This window comes from Physeter macrocephalus, chromosome 10 (assembly GCF_002837175.3).
Source record: "Physeter macrocephalus isolate SW-GA chromosome 10, ASM283717v5, whole genome shotgun sequence".
NCBI lineage: Eukaryota > Metazoa > Chordata > Mammalia > Artiodactyla > Physeteridae > Physeter > Physeter macrocephalus.
The window spans coordinates 33,726,356-33,749,169 of NC_041223.1; the positions used below are offsets into that span (position 1 = coordinate 33,726,356).

The window sequence follows — 22,814 nt, forward strand, 5'->3', positions numbered from 1 at the left end:
GGGAGACAAAAGACCTGTATGCAGAAAACTATAAGACACTGATGAAAGAAATTAAAGATGATACAAACAGATGGGGAGATATACCATGCTCTTGGGTTGGAAGAATCAATATTGTGAAAATGACTATACTACCCAAAGCAATGTACAGATTCAGTGCAATGCCTATCAAATTACCAATGGCATTTTTTACAGAACTAGAACAAAAAATCTTAAAATTTGTATGGAGACACAAAAGACCCCAAAGAGCCAATGCAGTCTTGAGGGAAAAAAACGGAGCTGGAGGAATCAGACTCCCTGACTTCAGACTATACTACGAAGCTACAGTAATCAAGACAATATGGTACTGGCACAAAAACAGAAATATAGATCAATGGAACAGGACAGAAAGCCCAGTGATAAATCCATGAACCTATGGTCAACTAATCTATGACAAAGGAGGCAAGGGAATACAATGGAGAGAAGACAGTCTCTTCAATAAATGGTGCTGGGAAAACTGGACAGCTACACTCCCTAACACCATATACAAAAATAAACTCGAAATGGATTAGAGAGCTAAATGTAAGACCGGGCACTATAAAACTCTTGGAGGAAAACATAGGAAGAACACTCTTTGACATAAATCACAGCAAGATCTTTTTTGATCCACCTCCTAGAGTAATGGAAATAAAAACAAAAATAAAAAATGGGATATAATGAAACTTAAAAGCTGTTGCACAGCAAAGAAAACCATAATAAAGACGAAAAGACAGCCCTCAGAATGGGAGAAAATATTTGCAGCTGAATCATCAGACAAAGGGTTAATCTCCAAAATATATAAACAGTTCATGCAGCTCAATATTAAAGAAACAAACAACCCAATCCAAAAATGGGCAGAAGACCTAAACAGACATTTGTCCAAAGAAGACATACAGATGCAAGATGCACATGAAAAGCTGCTCAATGTCACTAATTATTAGAGAAATGCAGATCAAAACTACAATGAGTTATCACCTCACACCAGTTAGAATGGGCATCATCAGAAAATCTACAAACAACAAATGCTGGAGAGGGTGTGGAGAAAAGGGAACCCTCTTGCACTGTTGGTGGGAATGTAAACTGATACAGCCACTATGGAGAACAGTATGGAGGTTCCTTAAAGAACTAAAAATAGAATTACCAAGCAACCTAAATGCCCATCGACAGACGAATGGATAAAGAAGATGTGGCACATATATACAATGGAATATTACTCAGCCATAAAAAGGAACGAAATTGGGTCATTTGTAGAGACGTGGATGGATCTAGAGACTGTCATACAGAGTGAAGTAAGTCAGAAAGAGAAAAACAAATATCATATATTAACACATATATGTGGAACCTAGAAAAATGGTACAGATGAACCGGTTTGTAGGGCAGAAATTGAGACACAGATGTAGAGACCAAACGTACGGACACCAACGGGGGAAAGCAGCAGGGGAGTGGGGGTGGTGGTGGGATGAATTGGGTGATTGGGATTGACATGTATACACTGATGTGTATAAAACTGATGACTAATAAGGACCTGCTGTATAAAAAAATAAATAAAATTCAAATAAAAAAAAAATTTTTTAATACCATAATATTGGATGAAGGAAGTCAGGCCCAACAGAATAAAAAAAAAAAGAAAAGAAAAGAAAAATAGGCTTTTTCTGCATTTACTGGGATTATCTTGTGGATTCTGTTCTTCAATTTGTTGGTGTGGTGTATCACATTGGTTGGTTTGCAGGTTTTGAACCATCCTTGCATCCCTGTAATAAATCCCACTTGATCATGGTGAAAAAAAAAAAAAATCTGGCTACATATGGACCCAAAAAGTAATAAAAAAGAAGAAATTATTAGGAATACTACTAGTATTAAAAGAAATAACAATAAAGAAAATAATAATAAGGAATGGAAAAATTACAATCATGGAAAAGAATAAATTATGAACATAAAAGTTGGAAAGTATTATTTTCATTAGCATAACAAATAATAAAAACTTAAATGATTACTGCTGGTTTGAGGACAGGCAAGAATTCTATTTATCTTTATTCCTGTGTGTTTCATAATGCTATTATATATTAAATACAATAAATATGTGTTTTTAAAAAGGTTTTAAAAAATTTATAGAAAAAATTGAAAATGTGAACATGCTTAATACCTCATGTCAATAAACAGTTCAGAAGCACCTATTATAAGCACCACAACTGCATCAAGGAAGGATAGTTGGAGACTGAATATTAAACCAGATTAAAAAATAAGTTTTAAGCTTTGGGGAAGATAGTAACTATCGGCATTAAGCCAAGAGAGGGATCCGAATAGACTGCACAAAGTTTTCTAAAAAGCTATTACTTTAGCTGACACAGCTCAGTACATGGACAATATGCACTCAACTTGGAGACAGATCTTCTAATCCTCAAATTCTGACCTGCTATCTTCTTTCCACAGCCTGATTAGAAAATTCTGGCACACCACTTGAACCTAATTCTAATCAATAAAAAAATCCTACAAGGCATCTACATTCAAATAAATATTCACAGATGATCTCAAACTAAGTAGGGAAAGAAAGTGATTTTATTTTTTCTTTGAAATTTTCTTCTCTATTCAACTTTCCTAATTCTCTTGGCAGTATATATATCTTGATCATCTGAAAATCTGGAGCATCCTAGCCTTTCTAGATTCCTAGTATCAATGTTTGGAGATGGGAGGGGGCAATTTACATTTAGTGATCAGCTACTATATACCAAGTATTACCTATATGAAAATCATGGAATATTACTTGTGAAATAGTGCAAATGAAATTCTCACGGAGTTGTTCATGCTTCTGTCCCCTCGAGGTCTATTTTCAGCTTAAATTTTAATTGTGGAGACATTATTTTCTGGTAAAAGGAAGTAGGAAGAAGAAAACACCACAGTCACTAAGCTGTGAAATGGTGGCAGCAGGCCATGGGAGCAGAATGCCCAGAGTAGAAAGCAGGCAGAGATGAAACATCTTTCAAAGCCCCGGATGCTGTGGCTGTGCAGTTGGCGTCTGACCCAAAGCCTTTTCTCCCTAATTATTTTAAGATTTTGTTTTCTTTTTCTCTTTAGTTTCTGTAGTTTAACAATGATCTTTCCACGTGTGGACTTATTTTATTTATTGTGATAGGCTTCCTTAACTTGAGAAATCATATCATATCCTTCACCAGCACTTGAAAATTTTCAGTATCTCTTTTACTATTACTATTCCCCATTCTCACCCTTTTCAATTTATGGAACTCCTAATAGATTTGCATTTCATTTTTAGAATCTATATTCCTTGTTTTTTACACTCCTTGTATGTTTTACCATACTTGTTGCATTCTGGGTAATGTATTCAACTCTTTCTATTAACTCATTCTCTTTTCCTATATTTTTATTTTTAGAAATTTTATTTGCTTCTGTTACAAAATTCCGTAATCTTCTGTATTTTTTCTTTTTATCACTCTTTTCTATTCTTTTTAACATTTCAATACTTTTAAACACGTTTATTGTATATTCTCTTTCAGATTTTTTAATAACTTCAGGATCATGTTACATACTTTGCCTGCCTACCCTCTTTCCTACTTGATTATTTATAGTGTATCTAAACAGACCACTTTTCTGTGTCCTTCTAGATGCTCTAGAGTTTAGATGAGCCAGGAACAGTTCCCCTCCTCTCCCCATTAAACTTTTAGCTTGGAAAGTCTTGTACCATATGGACTTTAATCCATATATAAATATATACGGTATAAATTTGGACTTCAATCCACAGGCTTATGGTTTTAGCAACTTATGAGAGACATTTTTCACAACTGGAGGCATGAAAAGTAACAAGGCTCCTTGGCATGTTCTGGGCTAGAAGGAGTGTTTGTTGATGAGAACAATTGTTTCCAAGTCTCACGGTTTTGCATACTTTCGATTAGTCAAAAAAGATTCCTTCTTTTGTAGGTTTAGGATGATATCTGTGATGTCTTCTCTCCCTGCCTGGGCTTTAAAATCCCAGTCCCTAGACATATGATCTATATTTATGTTCCAAATTCATTGAGTCACCAAGCTGCCAGCTCTAGAGTGGGCTATTCTGTTTTACTCTCGTTTTTATTTTTAGATTTTCTTTTGTTTCCTCTTTATAAAATAAAGTATGTGTTAAATTTTGGGGAGTTAGAATTTACCTAGCATTTCTGTGAATTTCTCACATTAGGATGGATCTGAATTAACTCAGACTGCCATGTTGTTAGAGCTCCCTGACTTTGCTTTCTAGTATCCTTATTTTCTATCAGGGTTTTTCTCCCCACTGATCTGTCACATAAGAGTGAATTTACAAAAATCCAATTTATTCTGTAGACTCGACCCTAAAGCAAGAAAAAGCTCCTTCAAGTTTCAAGTTTTTTGAAGAAAAAGCTTCAAGTTTCTATGGATTTTTACTCTCCTCATATTAAGGAATCAACAGTGGGAAGTCACTTACAACAGCAGTTCACGTATTTTTAGAATCAGGTGTCTAAGGCTTTAAACTTACTTAATTTTAGGTATATTTTCCTCCTGTATAATATTTGTTTCAGAATTTCCCCCTTCTCTTTAGTTCATCTAAAGCCTACATATCACTTACAAAGCACTGTTCTTTACTAACTGTCCCACTATTACTGTTTCTATGAGAAAATGCATTACTTACAAACTGCGCTCACTTTCTTCTGTATTTTATATTATTTTTTCCTAGATGTGCCTGAGAAAGATCATGCCGAAGATATTTAGACTTATGGCTCCCAGGAGTGATGGGTAACTGTAGCAAGTGACAGAACTTGAATTTGGAGAATAAAGAGGAAGACCACATTGTGTACTGGTGTTGAAAGCAAGTATAAATTCTTCTCAATTTCTAGTGCTGATTCTTAGTGAAGATCAGACTAAACACTGAGACTGAGACTAATTGAGAAACAGGATTCTGGATTAGAGGGAATTAAGGAATTTTGTTGGTGTGCGTGTGTGGTGGGGAGAGAGAGAGAGAGAGGGAGAGTTTCAGACAATAACGATTGCAGCGTAAAGAAGAGGGTATAGAAGAAAAAAGAAATCTTCAGTTGCTGTGGGAAGTGATTTTTTTTTTTTAATGGAAGATACCTAGGGAAGGTGAGGACTGCCTACATTTTCTACACTGAAGTATATATCACAGAGCACATTCCATTCACTTTGAGAAAGGGAGAGAGGGAGAAAAGAAAGAAAGGAAGGAAGGAGGACAGCGTTTCAGAATAGATGGAGACTGTGTGATTATTGTTGTGTGATGATTCTTCAGGATCTTAAAGAACCAGATCTAAGGAATCCATTCTACATTAGACTTCCTTTTTGTTCCTTCCTTTTGTTTGCTGTTTGGATATACCAGATTCAAGTGCACAGCATCTAAGAACTTCCCGGTGAAAAGGGCAGAGGGTCTCATCTCCCAGTGCTACTGACACCGTGCCTATTGCCTCTGGTGGTCATCCCAAGGATCCAGCAGCATATGAAATCTACTTTTCATCTACTTCTAAAATCTGATCTGCTTGATAACATAGGTTTTTTTTTTTTTTTTTTTTTTTGTGGTATGCGGGCCTCCCCCTGTCGTGGCCTCTCCCGTTGCGGAGCACAGGCTCCGGACGCGCAGGCTCAGCGGCCATGGCTCACGGGCCCAGCCGCTCCGCGGCATGTGGGATCCTCCCAGACTGGGGCGCGAACCCGGTTCCCCTGCATCGGCAGGCGGACGCGCAACCACTGCGCCACCAGGGAAGCCCCGATAACATAGGTTTTAAGTTCACCTATGATCTGGAAAAAAAATTTTTTAAGGTTTAATTCTCTGTTATTTTAGAGTCTGAGGACTTTTTATAGCATCAAAGCAATAAAGATTAGAAAAAAATTACTGGATCTTCATATTCTATTTTCTAAATGGTGACATATTTCCTTTCTCTTTCTCCTTGTGCGCACCAATGAGAGGTACAAAATGAGATGTTATCTTGGAGATCATGAAGACAATCTTTTGTACCAATAATATAATAATAGTAGTTTTCTGCCTAGCACCAATAGAAATATAGTGTGTTTTTTCATGTCTGTTCCTAAAATAATATTTCATTTTGATATTTAAATAAATTATATATACAAGGGGCTGCTACTCTTCACATAGGAACTATACTACAGCCTTGAATTGTTTATAACCTCCACCTGCTTATTATTTAATTAAAATAAAGGATCAACTTTTTTCTCACTCATATTTTCCTTTCAATTCCATTGTTGATTATGTGTGCACTACAAATAGGTAGACTTAAGCAGATTTTTAAAAGTAAAGTGGCTTTACAAATGCTGTCAATTATGCTTTGAGACTATTCCGTATTCATTTGTTTCTTTTCCTATGGTATTTTCAATGCTTTTTTTCTTCTCACATTATCTACGTCCATCTTCTTCACAGTAGTAATTGATTGCTTTATTGCTTGTCTAATATGTTTTTTTCTCCTTGTATAAATTCCTGCTTTGTTTCCTTGTCCTTTGTTTCTAATTCATTGAAAACATTCTTCCTTCTTTGCAGGACTAGACTCAAATGACTCTTTCATACATAAGTAATAAACTTAATCTTACTCTTCTGTGTTTATCTACAGCTCTAGCAATAATACCAGCTCTAACATTTATGGAATGCTAGTACTATCTAGGTAATTGCTCAATTTAGTGGCAATTATATTTCTTTTCCAGTATAATAGAACTATATTATAATGAATTATTAAAATTAAAACTTTATTTATTCTGTTCTTGAAACACGGTCCAACAAACTTTCTGGCCAAATCAGTCTTCTGTGTGTTTGTTGATAGCCACTTAATAAATCAGTGATTCTCTTTAGCTTTTACTTTGTAATTTTTCAGACATTTAATTATTTTTACATGGCTTATAGAGAAGGAATAACAATAACAAGGGGACATGCTGTAATGCAGTAAAACTTGTCCTAGTTAAAACAAAAAACAACAACAAAAAACTTGTCCTAGCTCTATGTTTGAGTTTGGCTAGCCTATCATGTATAAGCATCAGTGTTGAGGAAAAGTGAATATTTCATGTTGGCATGAATATGAGAGTCTCCTGAGTATAAAGTGATGGTATTAAATTTGGGTGAAAATAAACAGGTCTTTAACATAAAATGTTAAAAGTTTATAAAAATGAAGCAATGACAATAGTGAGGATTTTACTGGTACAAAATGTTGTAAATAGGCATGAAAAATGTCATTTAGAATGACATTCATTCATTTACTCCCAAGTGTCTACTCTCTTGTCAGGTACTGTGCTAAATGCTGAAAATGGTGATCCAATAAAACATGGGTCAGATGAAAATGGTGAACTTGAAGACTAGGATCTTCAAATAGATTTGAAAAATGGTTCATTTTGAAAGGATAATTGAACATAGGGAAGTTTCTGTAATAATTGTGTCATGATTTTGAATAAGAAATAAATAGAACATATGGTATTGGTAGAGCTCATTCCAGAGAAACCAAAACAGTACTAACTGCTGATGGAATATGATGCATCATTCATCATGACCATAAAATAAACCTGCTAAGAATGTGGCAAATACCTCCAATATCCCTGAAATCCATGAAAGCATTGTGCTCAATACCAAAGCAAAGAAAATACGGATCTGTTTCTTCAACACCCACTATTTATGCATATTTCATTCACAGTCAAGTGTCCAATCAAATTTTTTTCTCCTGAAATTCTGATGTATTTGGGGGATTTTGTGTGAAACCAAAGGAGTAAGCGATGGTTCCGAACATTTTAACTCACCACGTGCTTCCTGTGAAATGAAATTTGACCTAAAATAATATTACCAGGGTTTATCACAAAATTCGGTTACAAAATGTTGCTCTACATGTAAAGGAAAAAGATTTGTTACTATTGAAGATACTCAGATAATGTGCTATACTTAGAACCCGAAAACTCTAAAATATTAATTGCAAATTTATTTTGAACAATGACAGCAGCCAAAAGTAGCTTTGAAGGTAAACATTTCAACTGATAAAAATAGTATAATAGTTTAGAAATATATGACCTAGCGTGTTTGTAAAATGTGCAACTTATAATCCAACTTTACACAGAATCAATCTGTATGTGACTATAAGCACTGGTGTTAATTTCCAAGGCACTTTCTTACTGAAGACATATGGAATAATAGTGATAAATTTCCCTGTTCAGAGTCTTATGTTTGACTGTTTTTCCTTTGCGAGTCGGTGGCACAAACTATTCGGCATCTGCGATAATTTCAAGACCCTTATTAATAGTGAAAAGCAGTAGGTGACTGAGAAAAGAGTTCTGCTATGGCTGAGAATTTATTTTGGATAAAATTTAAAAGGAGCCTTTGAAAATAATACAAAACAAATATTCTAATTTACTACCATTTTCCAGAGCTTTGAGAAATTTGAGAAATTTAGTTTAGGTACTTATTCAAACAGATTGACCTTCATTCTCAGTACATAATGCTATTTGTTTCTTACCAATTCTGTGGCTTCCCGTGCAAGAACTTCGGCTTCTTTGGCAATTTTCTCAGCTTCATCAATATAGTCCTTAATATTGCTGTAAGCTTTGAAGGCTGCAGTGGCATTGAAGGAGATGTTTTTGGCCTCATTGAGGATTCTGTTGGGATTGCCCCAAAAAAGAACATCAGAGCAGTTGGTATTCAAATGAAGAACATCTTACTTATAACAAATATGGCTCCCAAATGATCATGGTCAGTATAATTATGTTAATTCCAAACCATAGTATCTACTAATTGTAATATTGTAGTTTTCAGTTTAAATTCATATTCCTAAATAATTAAGCAATGAAATACTACCAACATATTTTTAAGTACCCATAGCATCCTCCAGAAGTTTCTGCAACCATGAGCACCATGCAAGTATGAGCAGTGAGACAATTCTTTATGTTATTTGTGAAGCACGCACAGGTTTCAGAGCACTTGTTCTATATTATTGGAATGAACTTCACAAAATCTCTTTAGAGTAGGTGCACTTCTCAGATGAGGACAAATGAGTCTCGGTTAAATTGCTTGTCTCAGGTCACATGACCAACATGTCACTAATTAGCTAATTAAGGACTTGGAACCTGCCTCTGTTGACTTCTAGCTTACTGCTCCATTTACCACCCTTCATGATAAATTAGCAAAATGTTAAAAAATGTTGTAAAATTGTTATAAAATGAATTGTATGTAAATTTTTCCCTAGGGTCTTCAAACATTAATATTTTCCTTTGTATCAAGAGTATTAAGTATTGAAACAGAACCTTACACATGGAATATATTAAATACAGATTCATTTAGGAAAATTATTCTTGGGGGCTAATACACCTATTTTGTTATGACAACCCCGAAATTGTAGGGGAAGCACACCAGTTACACCTGGAAGGCTGTTTACTAGTCAAACACACCTGACCAGTTGCCCCTCCCTCACTGACCCGTATAAGAATCCCAGTTCTAATGAGCTGTTATTTCACAGGGCAATATGTAGTGTCTCCATGGAATTTGAAAGAAAAAGACAAGACTTAAAGGCTATGTATGGAGCCACATTTTCAAAAGCCACCCTTTTAACAATAAATAGTTTGCTTTCATTAAAAATATAAAACTGAAATTTGAAGCAGAATGCGTGTTTATACATTATTATTTAAAATGCTAATAAGGAAACTGCTGTGCTCTCCAATAAAGAACAGAAAATATTTTTTCTAAGTGTAGCCTAAGGCAATGTTCACTCCCCACCATGCCATATTTGAATCTACTTTTAACTCAGACTTTTGATGCTGCTCCAGTAGAGCTTTGCCCAGACCCTTCTAATTAGGCCTTTCCACAGAAAGTTCATGTAGCTCGTATGTGCATAATTACAAAGATCAAGATTTGAAATCAACTCTCTACCATTTCTGCTAGTCCAAACTTTTGGACAAGTGTCAAGATACATAGACATTTCCAACAACAAATGACATACCTATCAAGGACAGCAGATGACTCATTTAACTGAGCCGCATGGCTCTCAGCCTGGGACACCTTCTCAGCAAGCTTCCTGTCCTTTATTTCTTGGGAGAGGTCATCTATTTTATCTTTCAGATCCTCAGACAGGGGTGGCAATTTAGTTTGAATGTCTTCAACATACTGATATGTAGAGAAAAGAAGGCATTTTAAGTAAGTGAATCCAAGCCTCCTCTCATTTACTAATATCTCTTGCAGATCTAATTATACACGCTTAGGTTTTTATGAAACTTCAAATTTACTAACCTAGCAAAAAAGAATAGAAAATAAAAGCTATTATTTAATGATAGAGATTAGGAAATATATGAAGGCAATTTATACCAAGAAGAACCTGACAGTCTTTTTAAATAAATGCTACTTTGTAGGTCTAAATGCATAAATGATAGTCATTAGGATCTTTTACACTATTTGCATTTCTATTACCACGCATCACCATGTATCAGTATCTACTGCATTAGACAGTATGTTAAAAGTCTGTTTGTAGCTTTACATTTCTCTTTTAACTAATATTCTGTGAATATTGAGGCAGATTTTAAGTGCTATCCTAGGAACAAGAAACGCCCTTCATCACTGTGAAAAAAATACAGGTTGGTCTGAGTGTGTGAGTACCCTCACCAGACATTCATGTCTACTGAGAGAATAATGTGAAGTTCTAATTGTTACCAATGGGTGAGCACGGTCACAATATAATAAGGCAAAAACAACTTTATACCCACAAGAAAATAACAGTATTTGCTTATACTACTGAGATTTCTCATTGATTCCCATTTATGAGAGCTTGTATCATTTTCATCTTTCTTTTAACTGGGTTTCACCAAATACTCACGTTTATGACTGAGTTGATTTCATCTGCAAGACGGTTGGCTTCATCAAGTATGTCAGTGCCTTCTTTTAAAGTGTCCTCAGTTTGTCGTTTGCCACTTTCAATAGCCTCCTTCTTTTTCTGTAGGACAGTAGAAACAAAACATCAAAATGCCCTTTGGGAAAAACCCTATCCAGCCCTGTATTCCTGGCTTTCCTAAGCTGTCTAAACAAGGCTTTGCAAACAAGATATGTCATGTTGACTGTGAGACTACATGAGAGTGATATAGACTACCCAGCCAGCCCTCCAAGAGTTACTTTATTTAAATACCTGTACAGGTACTTTCTTACTCCTATTGTGAGAAAGTCATGCAAGAGAAGAAAAGTTATGTGATGGTAGCTGAGGAATTAAAAAATATTTTTAAAGTGAGATGGACATCCATTTTAACTGAAATGTAAGTACTGAATATGCATTGCTGAGCATGTGGAAGTGCACTGAATTACATTGGAACGAGACATTAAATTCCAGAATCTATGTCCAAATGAATGTTTTGTGAGCATAAATGTAAGCAGATTTATTCTATGGGAGTTCTGTAAAAATTGGAAGAAGTGGGATTTTATTTTTTTTATTTGTTATTTTTTAAAATTAATTATTTTATTTTTGGCTGCATTGGGTCTTCGTTGCTGCGCGCAGGCTTTCTTTAGTTGCGGAGAGCAGGGGCTACTCTTCGTTGTGGTGTGCGGGCTTCTCGTTGCTGTGGCTTCTCTTGTTGCAGAGCATGGGCTCTAGGTGCGCAGGCTTCAGTAGTTGTGGTGCACGAGCTTAGTTGATCTGCGGCATGTGGGAGCTTCCCGGACCAGAGCTTGAACCCGTGTCCCCTGCCTTGGCAGGCGGATTCTTAACCACTGTGCCACCAGGGAAGCCAAGAAGTGGGATTGCAAAGGAAACTTAGGGAAAGTACTTTTCAAAAAAAAAAGAGAAACTCTCACACGGAAGAATACACTTAATGGACTGTTCCATAAAAAAGAGAGCCGACTCTAATTTTTCTTTGAAACTGATAGCTTGTCTCAAACCACATGAAACTCATTCCTAGTCTGGAAGAGTAAAATCAATGAGAAAGATATAGTGTTATTTCTCCGTTTGGAACATAACGTTGCCTTTTTTTTCCTTTCTATTTCTGACTCATTCTTTCAATCACCTTTTTACCTGTGGATTTAACTGCATCAATTATAATTTTAAGCCTTTGCCATTTACACTTTTTAAATAAATAACAATGCTAGTTTATATATTCATTTAGATTTCAGTATGTGCCAGGTAGTTTATAAGCTTTTCTCATTTAATTCTATACTAACACTCGTCCTGTGTTTATCACCTTTTAAATGAATAGAAAATTGAACAAGTTAAGTGATTTACCCAAGGTCACACAGTTAGTACAGTGTAGTTAAGATTTGAATCCCAGTCCACCTAATGATAGAGCTTCGGTCTTGAGCTGTGAAAGCACTGACTTTCCAATTGTGAAAATCACACTTCTTATTTGCACTGGATAGTGCTAATTTCACACCCTACTTTCCCTACCTCTTCACCAACCACTTCAATCTGCTGCCAGTAAACACATCTTATTCCTGCCTCTGAGCCTTTACAGTTGCAGTTGCCTTCACCATGTGCCCTTCCCCAGTTCCTTGCCTTGTTTCCTCCTCCATTTAGCTTCACATAAAATGCTTATTCCCTCAATACTCAAAATATGGCCCATTGACAAGCAGCATTGGCATCACTGGGAAGCTTCTTAGAAATGCACAATCTCAACGCCTTTTGGGGAACTACCAACTCAGAATCTGCATTTAACAAGAACCCTGGGCTTCCCTGGTGGCGCAGTGGTTGAGAGTCCACCTGCCGATGCAGGGGATGCGGGTTCGTGCCCCGGTCCGGGAAGATCCCACATGCCATGGAGCGGCTGGGCCCGTGAGCCATGGCCGCTGATCCTGCGCGTCCGGAGCCTGCGCTCCGCAACGGGAGAGGCCACAACAGGGAGAGGCCCGCGAACTGCAAAAAAAACCCCCAAAACAAAAAACAAGAACCCTAAGTGACTGATAGACACAATAAAATTTGAGAGAAATTGGTTTAGAAAACAGCCTGGCACACAGTGAACACTACAGAATTGTTAACTATTATAATTACCTTATTTTCTTTTCCCTAGAACTCATTTATCTGAATTATATTTTATAGGGTGGCCATCGATTATAGAAACATAGATAATACGGTTTTATTTTTTGTATAGCGTGAACCATCTTGATTGCTTCTTCTAAGAGTTGCTAAGCACAGGCTATTTAATGATAATCAGACACCAATTCATCACAAGATGCATGCATAGGGAGGAGAGGAAATGTACAGCCCATTGAGCTGGACCTAGTGGACGAAAGATAACATTTAATTCATCAGGCAATATACTGAGAACAAGTCACTTATTATGCATATTAGCCCTTGCTCCAGACTTCATGGCCATATTATATTCTTATTTATTGGTTTAGTGACTTTCTCACTATAATATAAATTCCATAAAACACTCTTTGTATCACTTTATCTCCAGTACCTAGAAGAGTTTCCTCAATAAATAGTTCTGTTTGAACTGGTGACTCTTGGTTCATTCAACTACTCCCATGCCTGGCTAAATCAGAGAAATTTCATTCTCCTTTCACGAACAGCAAATGTAGAGGTGATGTTCCTGGTTATAAGGCATATCTTATTTTCCAAAGGTCTGACACTCTTATATAGCTATCAATTTTAGCCCTTAGCTTTTGTATGAACTGATTTAAAATTGACCCTGGACAGACATTCAAGAAACTTTCTTTAGCATGGCTTGTTTGTATTTATGAATCAAGGTAACAAAATGCTGTATCAATAGGAGGGATAATATTTCCACCTATATGTGAGGTGAAGAGCTACATTCATTTTGGTTTCAATTAAGCAGTGAGTTAGAATCTTTATAAAAGCTCTCGTTGAGTCACTTTAAGGAACCCATTGTTATGCAAAGATCAAAATGTGCTTTTTTTTAATCACACTGAAGCAGAAATGATCTAGGGATTAAAGAGATTTCAGTGGTGGCTAGCTTCAGATTAGACACTAATGAAATCTAGCTTTGAAACAAGGAAAGATGAAGATTTGGAGCTCCTAAATATTGATAAAAGCATCGATATAACATTTATTTGTGTTTGCTTTATAGTACTTTCTTCACTGAGAAAGAACATTTCTGCTCTGTCTTTGTGCCAGGTTCTATTCTCTGCCCTGGAGATACAGTGGGCCAGAAGACATGTTTCTCATGGCTTTCTGGAGGGAAAAAAATTGAATGAATATATTAATGTATATTTTTAATGATGAGTGCTATAAAAATAAATAAAGACAGGGAATGGATAGAGAAGGAGGTAGGATGTAAAATACTTAAAGATAGGAAGCTTTGAGATTTGAGGAGCGAAAGGGGGGCTCATGTTTAGAGAGAATTATCCTCCAAGTGTATACCACAAGCATAATTGTTAAGTGATTCTGATTAGACACCAAAGTTGTTGTATTTCTACTTTTAACTTCTAATTAGATCTTAATTCATTCCAGAGATTTGTAAGTTTAACACCTGTTTTTTTTTTTTTTTTGCTGAGGGGGGTTGCTGGGGGGTGGATTAAGAACTTACAAAAGTTATCTTCCTGTCTATCTTTATCTAGCAACTCATTCTTCCCTTTCTTCCAACTCCTTCCTATTCAAGGTCATAATGGTAAATTTGGGGACAGACTGCTCAAAACACGTTACTTTGCTTAACTGAATTGCTCATCTTCTCTTTGCCCCGCAGCCCACAGTTTCCTCTGCCTTTTCTCCATTGCTGGAAATGGCATTCTAACCCTGTCCTGTTCTAGAAAGTAGCATTCAAAGCCTTCTGTGATCTGGCTCCAAAGGCCTATTTTCAGAGCCATCTTCTGCTACAGACGTACATAGCTTACGAACAAGTGTCACTGCTCTGTTCGACATTCCCTAAGATCACACTTTCAGAGCTCTGTGTTTCTGCTAATGCTGCTCCGTCATTTCTATCAACTTCTATGATGCCACCATTTTGGTGTTTGATTCTCCCAGCCCATATTAATCACAGTGTTACATATAATGAAAGGTTAAAATGCCTTAAGTTTCAGGAAATCGTAACTTCTCTGAGGCCAGAAATCATTCCTATTCAGCCTCTAACACCCTGGTCACCAACAGCATCTCGATAATAGTAGGTGTCTAACAGACATTTGCATATTATTCCTGCCTGCTTTCCTAGCCTTATATCACACTATTTTCCAATACAAAACCAATCCTCCGGTTTACATGAACCACTCAGAAAGTCCCCCAAATATAATTTTAATCCATGACTCCAATATTTCTATTGCTTCTGATAGATTTCAGGATAAAACCAAATTCCTCAGCTTAGTTCTCAGAATGCAATTCTCTTATAACTCAAGGTCTGGACCCTCTCTGTCTTCATTGGCTTTCTAACCCCTCACTAGTTCACAGGTAGTCTTTATTCCAATCTCATCAAATCACTGACATTTCTCCAAAATGTCTATATGTTTGCATGTTTTGTTTTCCTATTTCTGGAATGTTCTTCCTCTTCTACTTTGACTCATTAGAGCTCACCCTTCAGGACTTAGCATACGTGTCAAGTCCTCTATGAAGCCCTTCCTAAATCCAGGGGTGATTTCGATGCCCTTCCTTTGCATACCTCCATGTTAACTCCTGTAGTGTACAGACTAGTTTACTTGTGTGAGCCTCCCACTAAATACAAGTCACCTGAAGTCATCAGAGGTGGTGTTTTATTTTTTTATATCGATATCAGTGTCTTTAAAGATTAAGGCTGCATCTGAATCATGGGTAGGATTTTAAAAACACAGGTTGCTGGGCTCCACTCCCAGTTTCTGAGTTAATAGGTTTGGGGGGAACCTGAGAATTTGCATTATTAACAAGTGTCTAGGTGGTGCTAATGCTGCTGTTCCAAGAACCACACATGAGGACCAGTGTTTGATATACTCAGTTTTTGTTTAGTACATTTCCTGAACTTAGTAGGGGCTTGATAAATGTTTTTAATAATAAAAATTACACGCTTACTTCCTTAAATTAAAAAAAATGTGTTGGGTCTTAATTATATCACCTTTTTGTGGGCACAGGCTCAATGAAGTTATTTATTTAAAGCACAACTAATTACTCAATCAAATGGATACAACATATCAGTTCTTTTAAAATCTATATGTACATCAGATTAACCCAGGGGATGTTTGAGAATATGGACCCTGGACCACACCCCAGACCAGCTACCTCAGATTCTAGGTGGGAGCCCAGGGGAGACATCTGTTTAGCAAACTCTAAACAGGTGATGCTTTATTGGCCAGTCTAGCATCAACCTCGGCAATCAACCTCAATCAGCCTTGGCAAGCAACCTTAAATAAGCTCTGCCTTATTCATATTAATTTACTCAGTTTATCTATTTATTCTAGTCAGTTTTAAACAAGCCTTCAGTTAAGCATCACGTGTAAAATGAAAATACAAGAAGGACAACTTACACTTCAATACTGACTACATAAGCTCCAGGCTTCTCTAGGGGTACCCAAGAATGATGGCTCTTGGTTTTAAACATCACTAAAATGAAGGAATAGCTAAAAGCACCATTTACTGTGCCACTACAACTCTTCTTGAAATGCTTCCCAGATGCTTATTATACTTTCCACACAGGTAATTTTAATTTCTTAAACTGTTGCCATAAAATGGAGTGGTGCACCTCCGGGTAAGTTACACCACTGGTGTATCACCGAGCAAGATGAATCATGCGGGACCCTGTGATATGAAGGCAGCCTAGCATCCTGCCTAACAAGACAGTGCTTTTTCTTTAATATTGCCAGCATGTCAGTAGATTCCAAATTGGTTAAGATTAGATACATCAGTGAGTCTTCTCAATCCTCTATCAAAATGACAAGGCTAAGTCCCAGGAGAGGGATCCAGAAAACAATTCTTAAAAAAAGTTAATTCATCCTTTTACTTCTTAATCCAAAGGAAAATGGAAAGAAATGAATGGATAAAAAAATCCAGATTCTTTTTATTCAACTGTCATTCCATGAACAGTTTTGAGAGCATAATGTATGCCAGAGAGTGTTCAGTTACAGTTGCAGGTAAAATTTTATGTTAGAAGAGATAAAGGTCTGCCACTGTTTTCAGATCTGTTGGGGTCAAATACTTTGAAAAGAACAAAGGTAAGTTTGTTTCTGGTGAGGAAGTTTTTGTTTTTTTTTAAATGCTAAATACAGGTTTGTGCCATCATATGTGCTGAATTCACTGTAGGGAAAAGTGATCAGTTTGCCATGTTAAATATTAAGAAAGAAACGAGAGAGAGAGAAAGAAAGAGAGGGAGAGAAAGGAAGGAGAGAAGGAAAGAAGGGAAGTAGGAAGGAAGGGAGAAAGGAAGGAAGGGATGGAAGGATCTGTTTTAGTTTTAGCTTCATTAGCACTCTAAAAAAGGCAGAAGCTGCCTGTCATTTCTTGAGGAGAGAACTATCTCTTGTCTAAGGAAAAGGAGACAAAAATAACTCAGACTTGATCTGCTCATGTTAGACCGTTGTAAAATATCATTTTCATAGAACATGTTGCAGAGAAGAAGAGAACCAAAATTTTCCCAGGCTCTGGTCTCTCAGTGAGCTGTTTCTTCTGTGCCCCAATTCCATTAGAAAATCCTTGGCACTTCTGTGATTTATGGCAGCCGGATGTCTAAACCATGGTTTGTGGATCAGGTTGGGTGGACTGTACAATCATATGGTATTAGTATTTGAAGAAACTCTAGATATGCCCTAGTATAATTTACTCATTGTATAGTTGAGAGACTGATGCTTTGAGACTTTAACTGACTTGCTCACACTAGTACTTCTAGTTAGTGGCACAGTTGTGGTTAAGACCAAGGACCCCTGACTCCCAGTAAAGATCTCATTCCACTGTACCATTCTTCCCTTAAAAATCTTAAATAGTTTAGTTATCTAAATTTTATTTGATTATATGGGCAATGATCATTCATTAAAAAACAAAAAGAAGGATCATTCCCTGTTCTGCTTCTTAGAAGTCTCCTTTCAGAGCTGCCACACTTGATTTCGTGCGTGTGCATCAACTTGCATCAACCTGACTTACTACGCCATGGTCAAACTCCCAGCCTGTGCTCCCAGATTCAGATGAAAGAACCTCTAGGACTCACCTCCAAAGCAGTCATGTTTTTCTGGTTTTCTGCAGATAAGAGATTAGCTTCTTTGATTTTATCTGTGGCTTCTCTCAACAGGTCCCAAGCATCATCAACCTTGCTTTTGTAGTCTGCCAGTTTCTCCCGGAGATCCTTCTCCATTTCTTCATTTTTCCCTCGGGATTCTCCAAACAGCTTCTTCACTTTCTTCAGAAGGCCTTCTGCAGCTCTATAAACACCCCAGCCCAATAAGAGACAATAAGCTCTTGCCACTGCCTCAGGGTTTATTGGCATTAAACAGTGTTACAAAGAAATGCTAACATTAAAAGTATGGAAAAATTAAAAACAATATTTAAGGCAGATTGACTGTGTGCTAAAACAAGTTGAAAACTGATAGCTGAAAAGTGGCAAGAGCATTTATAATTAAAACTAAAGAACAAAAAAATCCACACATTTTAAATTGATTAGTAATATAACATTTTCATTTGGAAAGGATCTCATGTTATTCTCATAATCTGGCTGATGAAATCAGTTTTATGATTTACTTCACACACCAAAAATAAAATCTACCTGATTAACCATGAGATATTTTCTCTGTTACTTTGAATATAAGATATGAATATTGATATGTTTGGTTAGAAACTGAATATAGCGCCATGCTGTTGACATGCTAGTGTGATATAATTTTGACTTACTTTTCTTTTCCTTTGAACTGAGTGTTCTGGGAGTTTCCTGGATTCAACTTAATGGTTTTCCTAAAGTGATAATATCTGAGCCCTTTAAGGAAGGCTAAATATTTGAAGAACAGTAGTTCTCAAACTAAAAGGCATCATAATTCCCTGAATAACTTGTCAAAACAGATTGCTGGGCCCCATCCCAAAAGTTTCTGATTCAGTAGGTCTAGGGTGGGGTTTGATAATTTGTATTTCTAACAAGTTCTCAGGTGTTGCTAATGTTGCTGATTTAGTATATACTATATGATTATTAATAACACCATCACTTTGAAGTTAGCTATGAATGTAAAAATGTATTTTTTTTATTGAGTGTACAGTCACAGGAATTCACTGGCATTAGTAAAATCACTATCATTAGTCACAACCTCAAATTCCCAAACTTTATTTCATAGTATTAGGCACGTATTATCTGACAATTCTTCTATTCAGTATTTCCTAAGATGACAAAATGTATAGGATGGCCTGTTAAATTCGTAACTTTATTTATCCAAAGATATTTTTATTAAAACAAAAACAATTAATAGTTTTAAAGGCCCTAATAATGGAAATTAATAAAGCAAGACCATTAGCCTAATTGCAGAAGGGACAGCACCAAAAAAAGATCATTTACTTGATTATTTATATATAGGTATAAACATGCCTTTGATCCGTTTTAGAGCAAGACAAATTATAACTAGGTAGATAAAAAATAAATAAAGAACAAATTATCTCCTACTGATATGTGATGGAAAATTTAGAAATCTCTAAACAACAATTTGGAAAGCTCAGTTTATCAAAGGAAAAAGTAATAGAGCTTCTACTCACACCAACTCATCTTCAGCAACTTCCTTTTGTGTGTCTAGAGTTTTCCTCCTCAGTTCTGTCATCATCTTATCAACTTCATTCTGAAGCTCTTGCAAATTTCTCTCAAAGGCCTTGTCTTGAATTCCTAGAGTTTCATTTAGTTTTACAGCTTTTTCACTTACAGCTGCAGGGGGTAAAACAAATTTTGCAAATTAGTAAACTAAATGCCACATGCAAAAATGGCACCCAGCATCTGCTCTTCTCCACCATCTCCAAGAGAAATGTTGTTTGTCATGGGTGTTCCTGCTGGGAAACAGAGAGGCAGTTGCTATAACAATCCATAACAAACAAGGAAATGTGACATATTTCTTCATATTATATTGCTTTTAGGGGACACAGTAATTAAAACACAGTGTTTCCAGCCCAAAAGGAAGAAATAAACAAATAGCTCAAACCTTCTTCAGGTAAGAGGTAAAAAATGAGACATGTAGCATAACACTTGGAAGCTGAAAATGCAAGGTCTGCATTGCTGATAAGACACAACCATATTCAGTTTTAAAACCCTGAGTATAGAAACACTATCAGTGATGAGATCTCTCAAAACGAACCTGCCCTTGTACTTCCACACAGTTCTGTGTTGATCTGTGTAAAGGAATGAGGAAAGGAGCCCGCATCTACGGACAGGCATTATGCATTAGTGTTCACAGATACCCTCCAGCAATAACAGCCATCCTAAGAGTCTGTGTTTATTATGCACTAAATAGGTTTTCAAACTGTGCTCTTTGGAATCTTAGGATTCTCCAGGCGCTTCAGGTATTCTACAAATGATATCTATTCTGCCAAGAATCTGTTTTATAGGTTGGTGTTCTGGGCAAGATTTCATTTGAAAAAAGAATTCTATGTCAAATAATAGTTTGAAAAATTGGTGAACTGAAACATGTACACAGTTCTACCTTAGTTTTAGACCAACTTTTCCTGAAGTGTGTTCTATGGAGCATTAATTTAGCAAGATGAAGAGAGGTGTTTTTCTGAACTCTTTTGCCTTCTAAACCTTATTTCTATTATATAATATTACCTATGAAAATCCCCAGAATAAAGGCTATGGGTTGGCCAAGAGACATTTTCTACCATTCAAAGCTGTATCCTAAGACCTCTTTAAGACCGAAAGAATTTTCAAAACTCATTTCTATTCTTGGAGAAACTTTTCTGATTAACACTGGTGGGAGCTGTTCTAAGGGTCGTATGAACAGAGCTCCTGAAAAAAGTGCACATAGTTAGGCAAAGTAGACCAGCCATGGGGATGTGACGTGGTGGGTTAGTACAGTGGTTCTGAAATGTGGTCCCCAAATTAGCAACATCAGATCACCTGGGAACTTGTTAGAAATGTATATTCTCAGGTTCCATCACAGACCTACTGAGTCAAAAAGTCTGGGGTGTGGACCAGCAATTTGTGTTTTTAACAAGCCCTCCAGGATCTTCTGATGCACCTAGAGTTTGAGAATCTTGGGTTAGTAGAAGAAATTGAGTTTCAATCTCTAATTCTACCCTTTCCAAAATGCATCTTTCTAATTCTTTTTTAATGATAAATGTCTTTGGTTAGAAAATTGCTGCAGTCAACCTGTTATTTCTGATAACCATAGTTTAATCTGCAGAACACTCTAAATCAGGTCTTTTAAAGAACAAATATGGCCATTCTTAGCCCTGTGGTAGAAATTATTGCTCAGGTGCTATTCTTAGAAGTAGGTGAGGGTGCCTACTTTCTGGCTGACTACTTCATAGTCATCCCTTGACATATGCCAAAGAACCTTCTTAAGATTCCACCACTATGATTAGTAAGATATCACCTAGGCCATGTCATTCTTGTTAAGGAAACATGGTAACCATGGACTATTGATTGGAAAGCTCCTTGGTCCAGCAGACTATGGGGAAGCCATGCTAGAATGTTGATGATCAAATGTAAGAAGGTTTCTACTTTTTAGATTTCAAGAAAGGTAGTAGTAGATTTGGCTCTACTGATGATACAGCCCCATCCTTTGGTCTGAGTGCATGCCTATCTGTACAGTTGATTTTAACCAATTGTAGCATGTTAAGTAATCAATGACATCATTTGTCTTCACATTTTTTTTTAAATGAAAGGGATAAGCCCCACTTTCCAACCTGACAAAGCTGTATGTTTTTTCATTATTAAATGAATACATAAATGAACTTTGTTTAAAGACGTTTTTGGAAATTTGATGGAATTTAGGTCCTGGGCCTAGGTAGTATTGAGGAAGGAAGGAATGTGAGATGCAGCCTCACTATTTCTTTTGTGGTCTAATCTCACAGCTAAATTTCTACAGAGAAGAATTTGGTGGAAAAAGAATGATGGAGTGAGAAAAGGAAAAGGTGGATTGCATTATTTCTTTTAAATTAAAGCAATAAGTAAGCAACCAGAAGAAATTATTAGGGTACACAAAAACTGCTTTAGCAAAATGATGCTATATTAAGAAAGCAGCATTATTTTAATATAAGAGCTCTGATTGCTCCTTTGCTTCTGTACATGGAATTTGGAACTTCTCTGAGTACTTTTAAACTAAAGATAAATGTGTTATGTAGTCTACTATTCCAAAAAGACTATCACTTCAGTATGTTTTCAACAGTATTAAAAATACTTGCAACATAAACACATCTTTTAAATTTATCTTTTCTTTCTAACTTATTACAAAGGAAATTTAAAGTCATTTTAAAATATCTTTAAAACAAGATAAAGTAAATATAAAAGGAAATGGGGCAAAGATAAAAAAAAAATTAATGTAAATCAGGCAAAGAGTTACTAGACAGAAAGGAATGCTGTAATGTCCAGGGCAGTGGATCCTAAATCTAGTGTTAAGTATCTTAGTAGCCAATGCATCAGGATAAAAATGAGTATTTTAAGAGGTATACAGTATCTATAACATACAAACTAAATAAATAAATTCCTCAGGAGAAGCAAAGCTGGTTTTCATGCTGAACCTGAGAAAAATATCCTATAATGGGTAAACTTATCATGAATGACTAATACTATTGTGACCTGAAGAACAGGAAAGAAGGGTGTCCAGCATTTCTTAAGTCCTATTATACATCAGAACATATGCTAATGGGTTTATATATATTCACTCATTAATTCTAATAGTGTGTGGAATAAAATATAGTTTATTCATGATCGAATCAGGAGTCATAGCACAATAGACTTTATAAAATTATAGTGAGGGCTTCCCTGGTGGCGCAGTGGTTGCGCGTCCGCCTGCCGATGCAGGGGAA

General features: G+C 36.3%; 1 protein-coding gene across 1 annotated transcript in view; it reads right to left on the reverse strand.

The window, feature by feature from the left end:
• LAMA2 (laminin subunit alpha 2) overlaps nucleotides 1-22,814 on the reverse strand; it is a 621,727-nt gene that overhangs the window by 92,121 nt on the left and 506,792 nt on the right. Inside the window, exons 36-40 of the mRNA XM_024122539.3 lie at nucleotides 19,557-19,719; nucleotides 18,037-18,247; nucleotides 10,821-10,937; nucleotides 9,954-10,117; nucleotides 8,478-8,616 (exon numbers count right to left, since the gene is read on the reverse strand). Coding sequence (XP_023978307.1) covers nucleotides 8,478-8,616; nucleotides 9,954-10,117; nucleotides 10,821-10,937; nucleotides 18,037-18,247; nucleotides 19,557-19,719 — 794 coding nt within the window. The remainder of the gene's footprint in view (nucleotides 1-8,477; nucleotides 8,617-9,953; nucleotides 10,118-10,820; nucleotides 10,938-18,036; nucleotides 18,248-19,556; nucleotides 19,720-22,814) is intronic.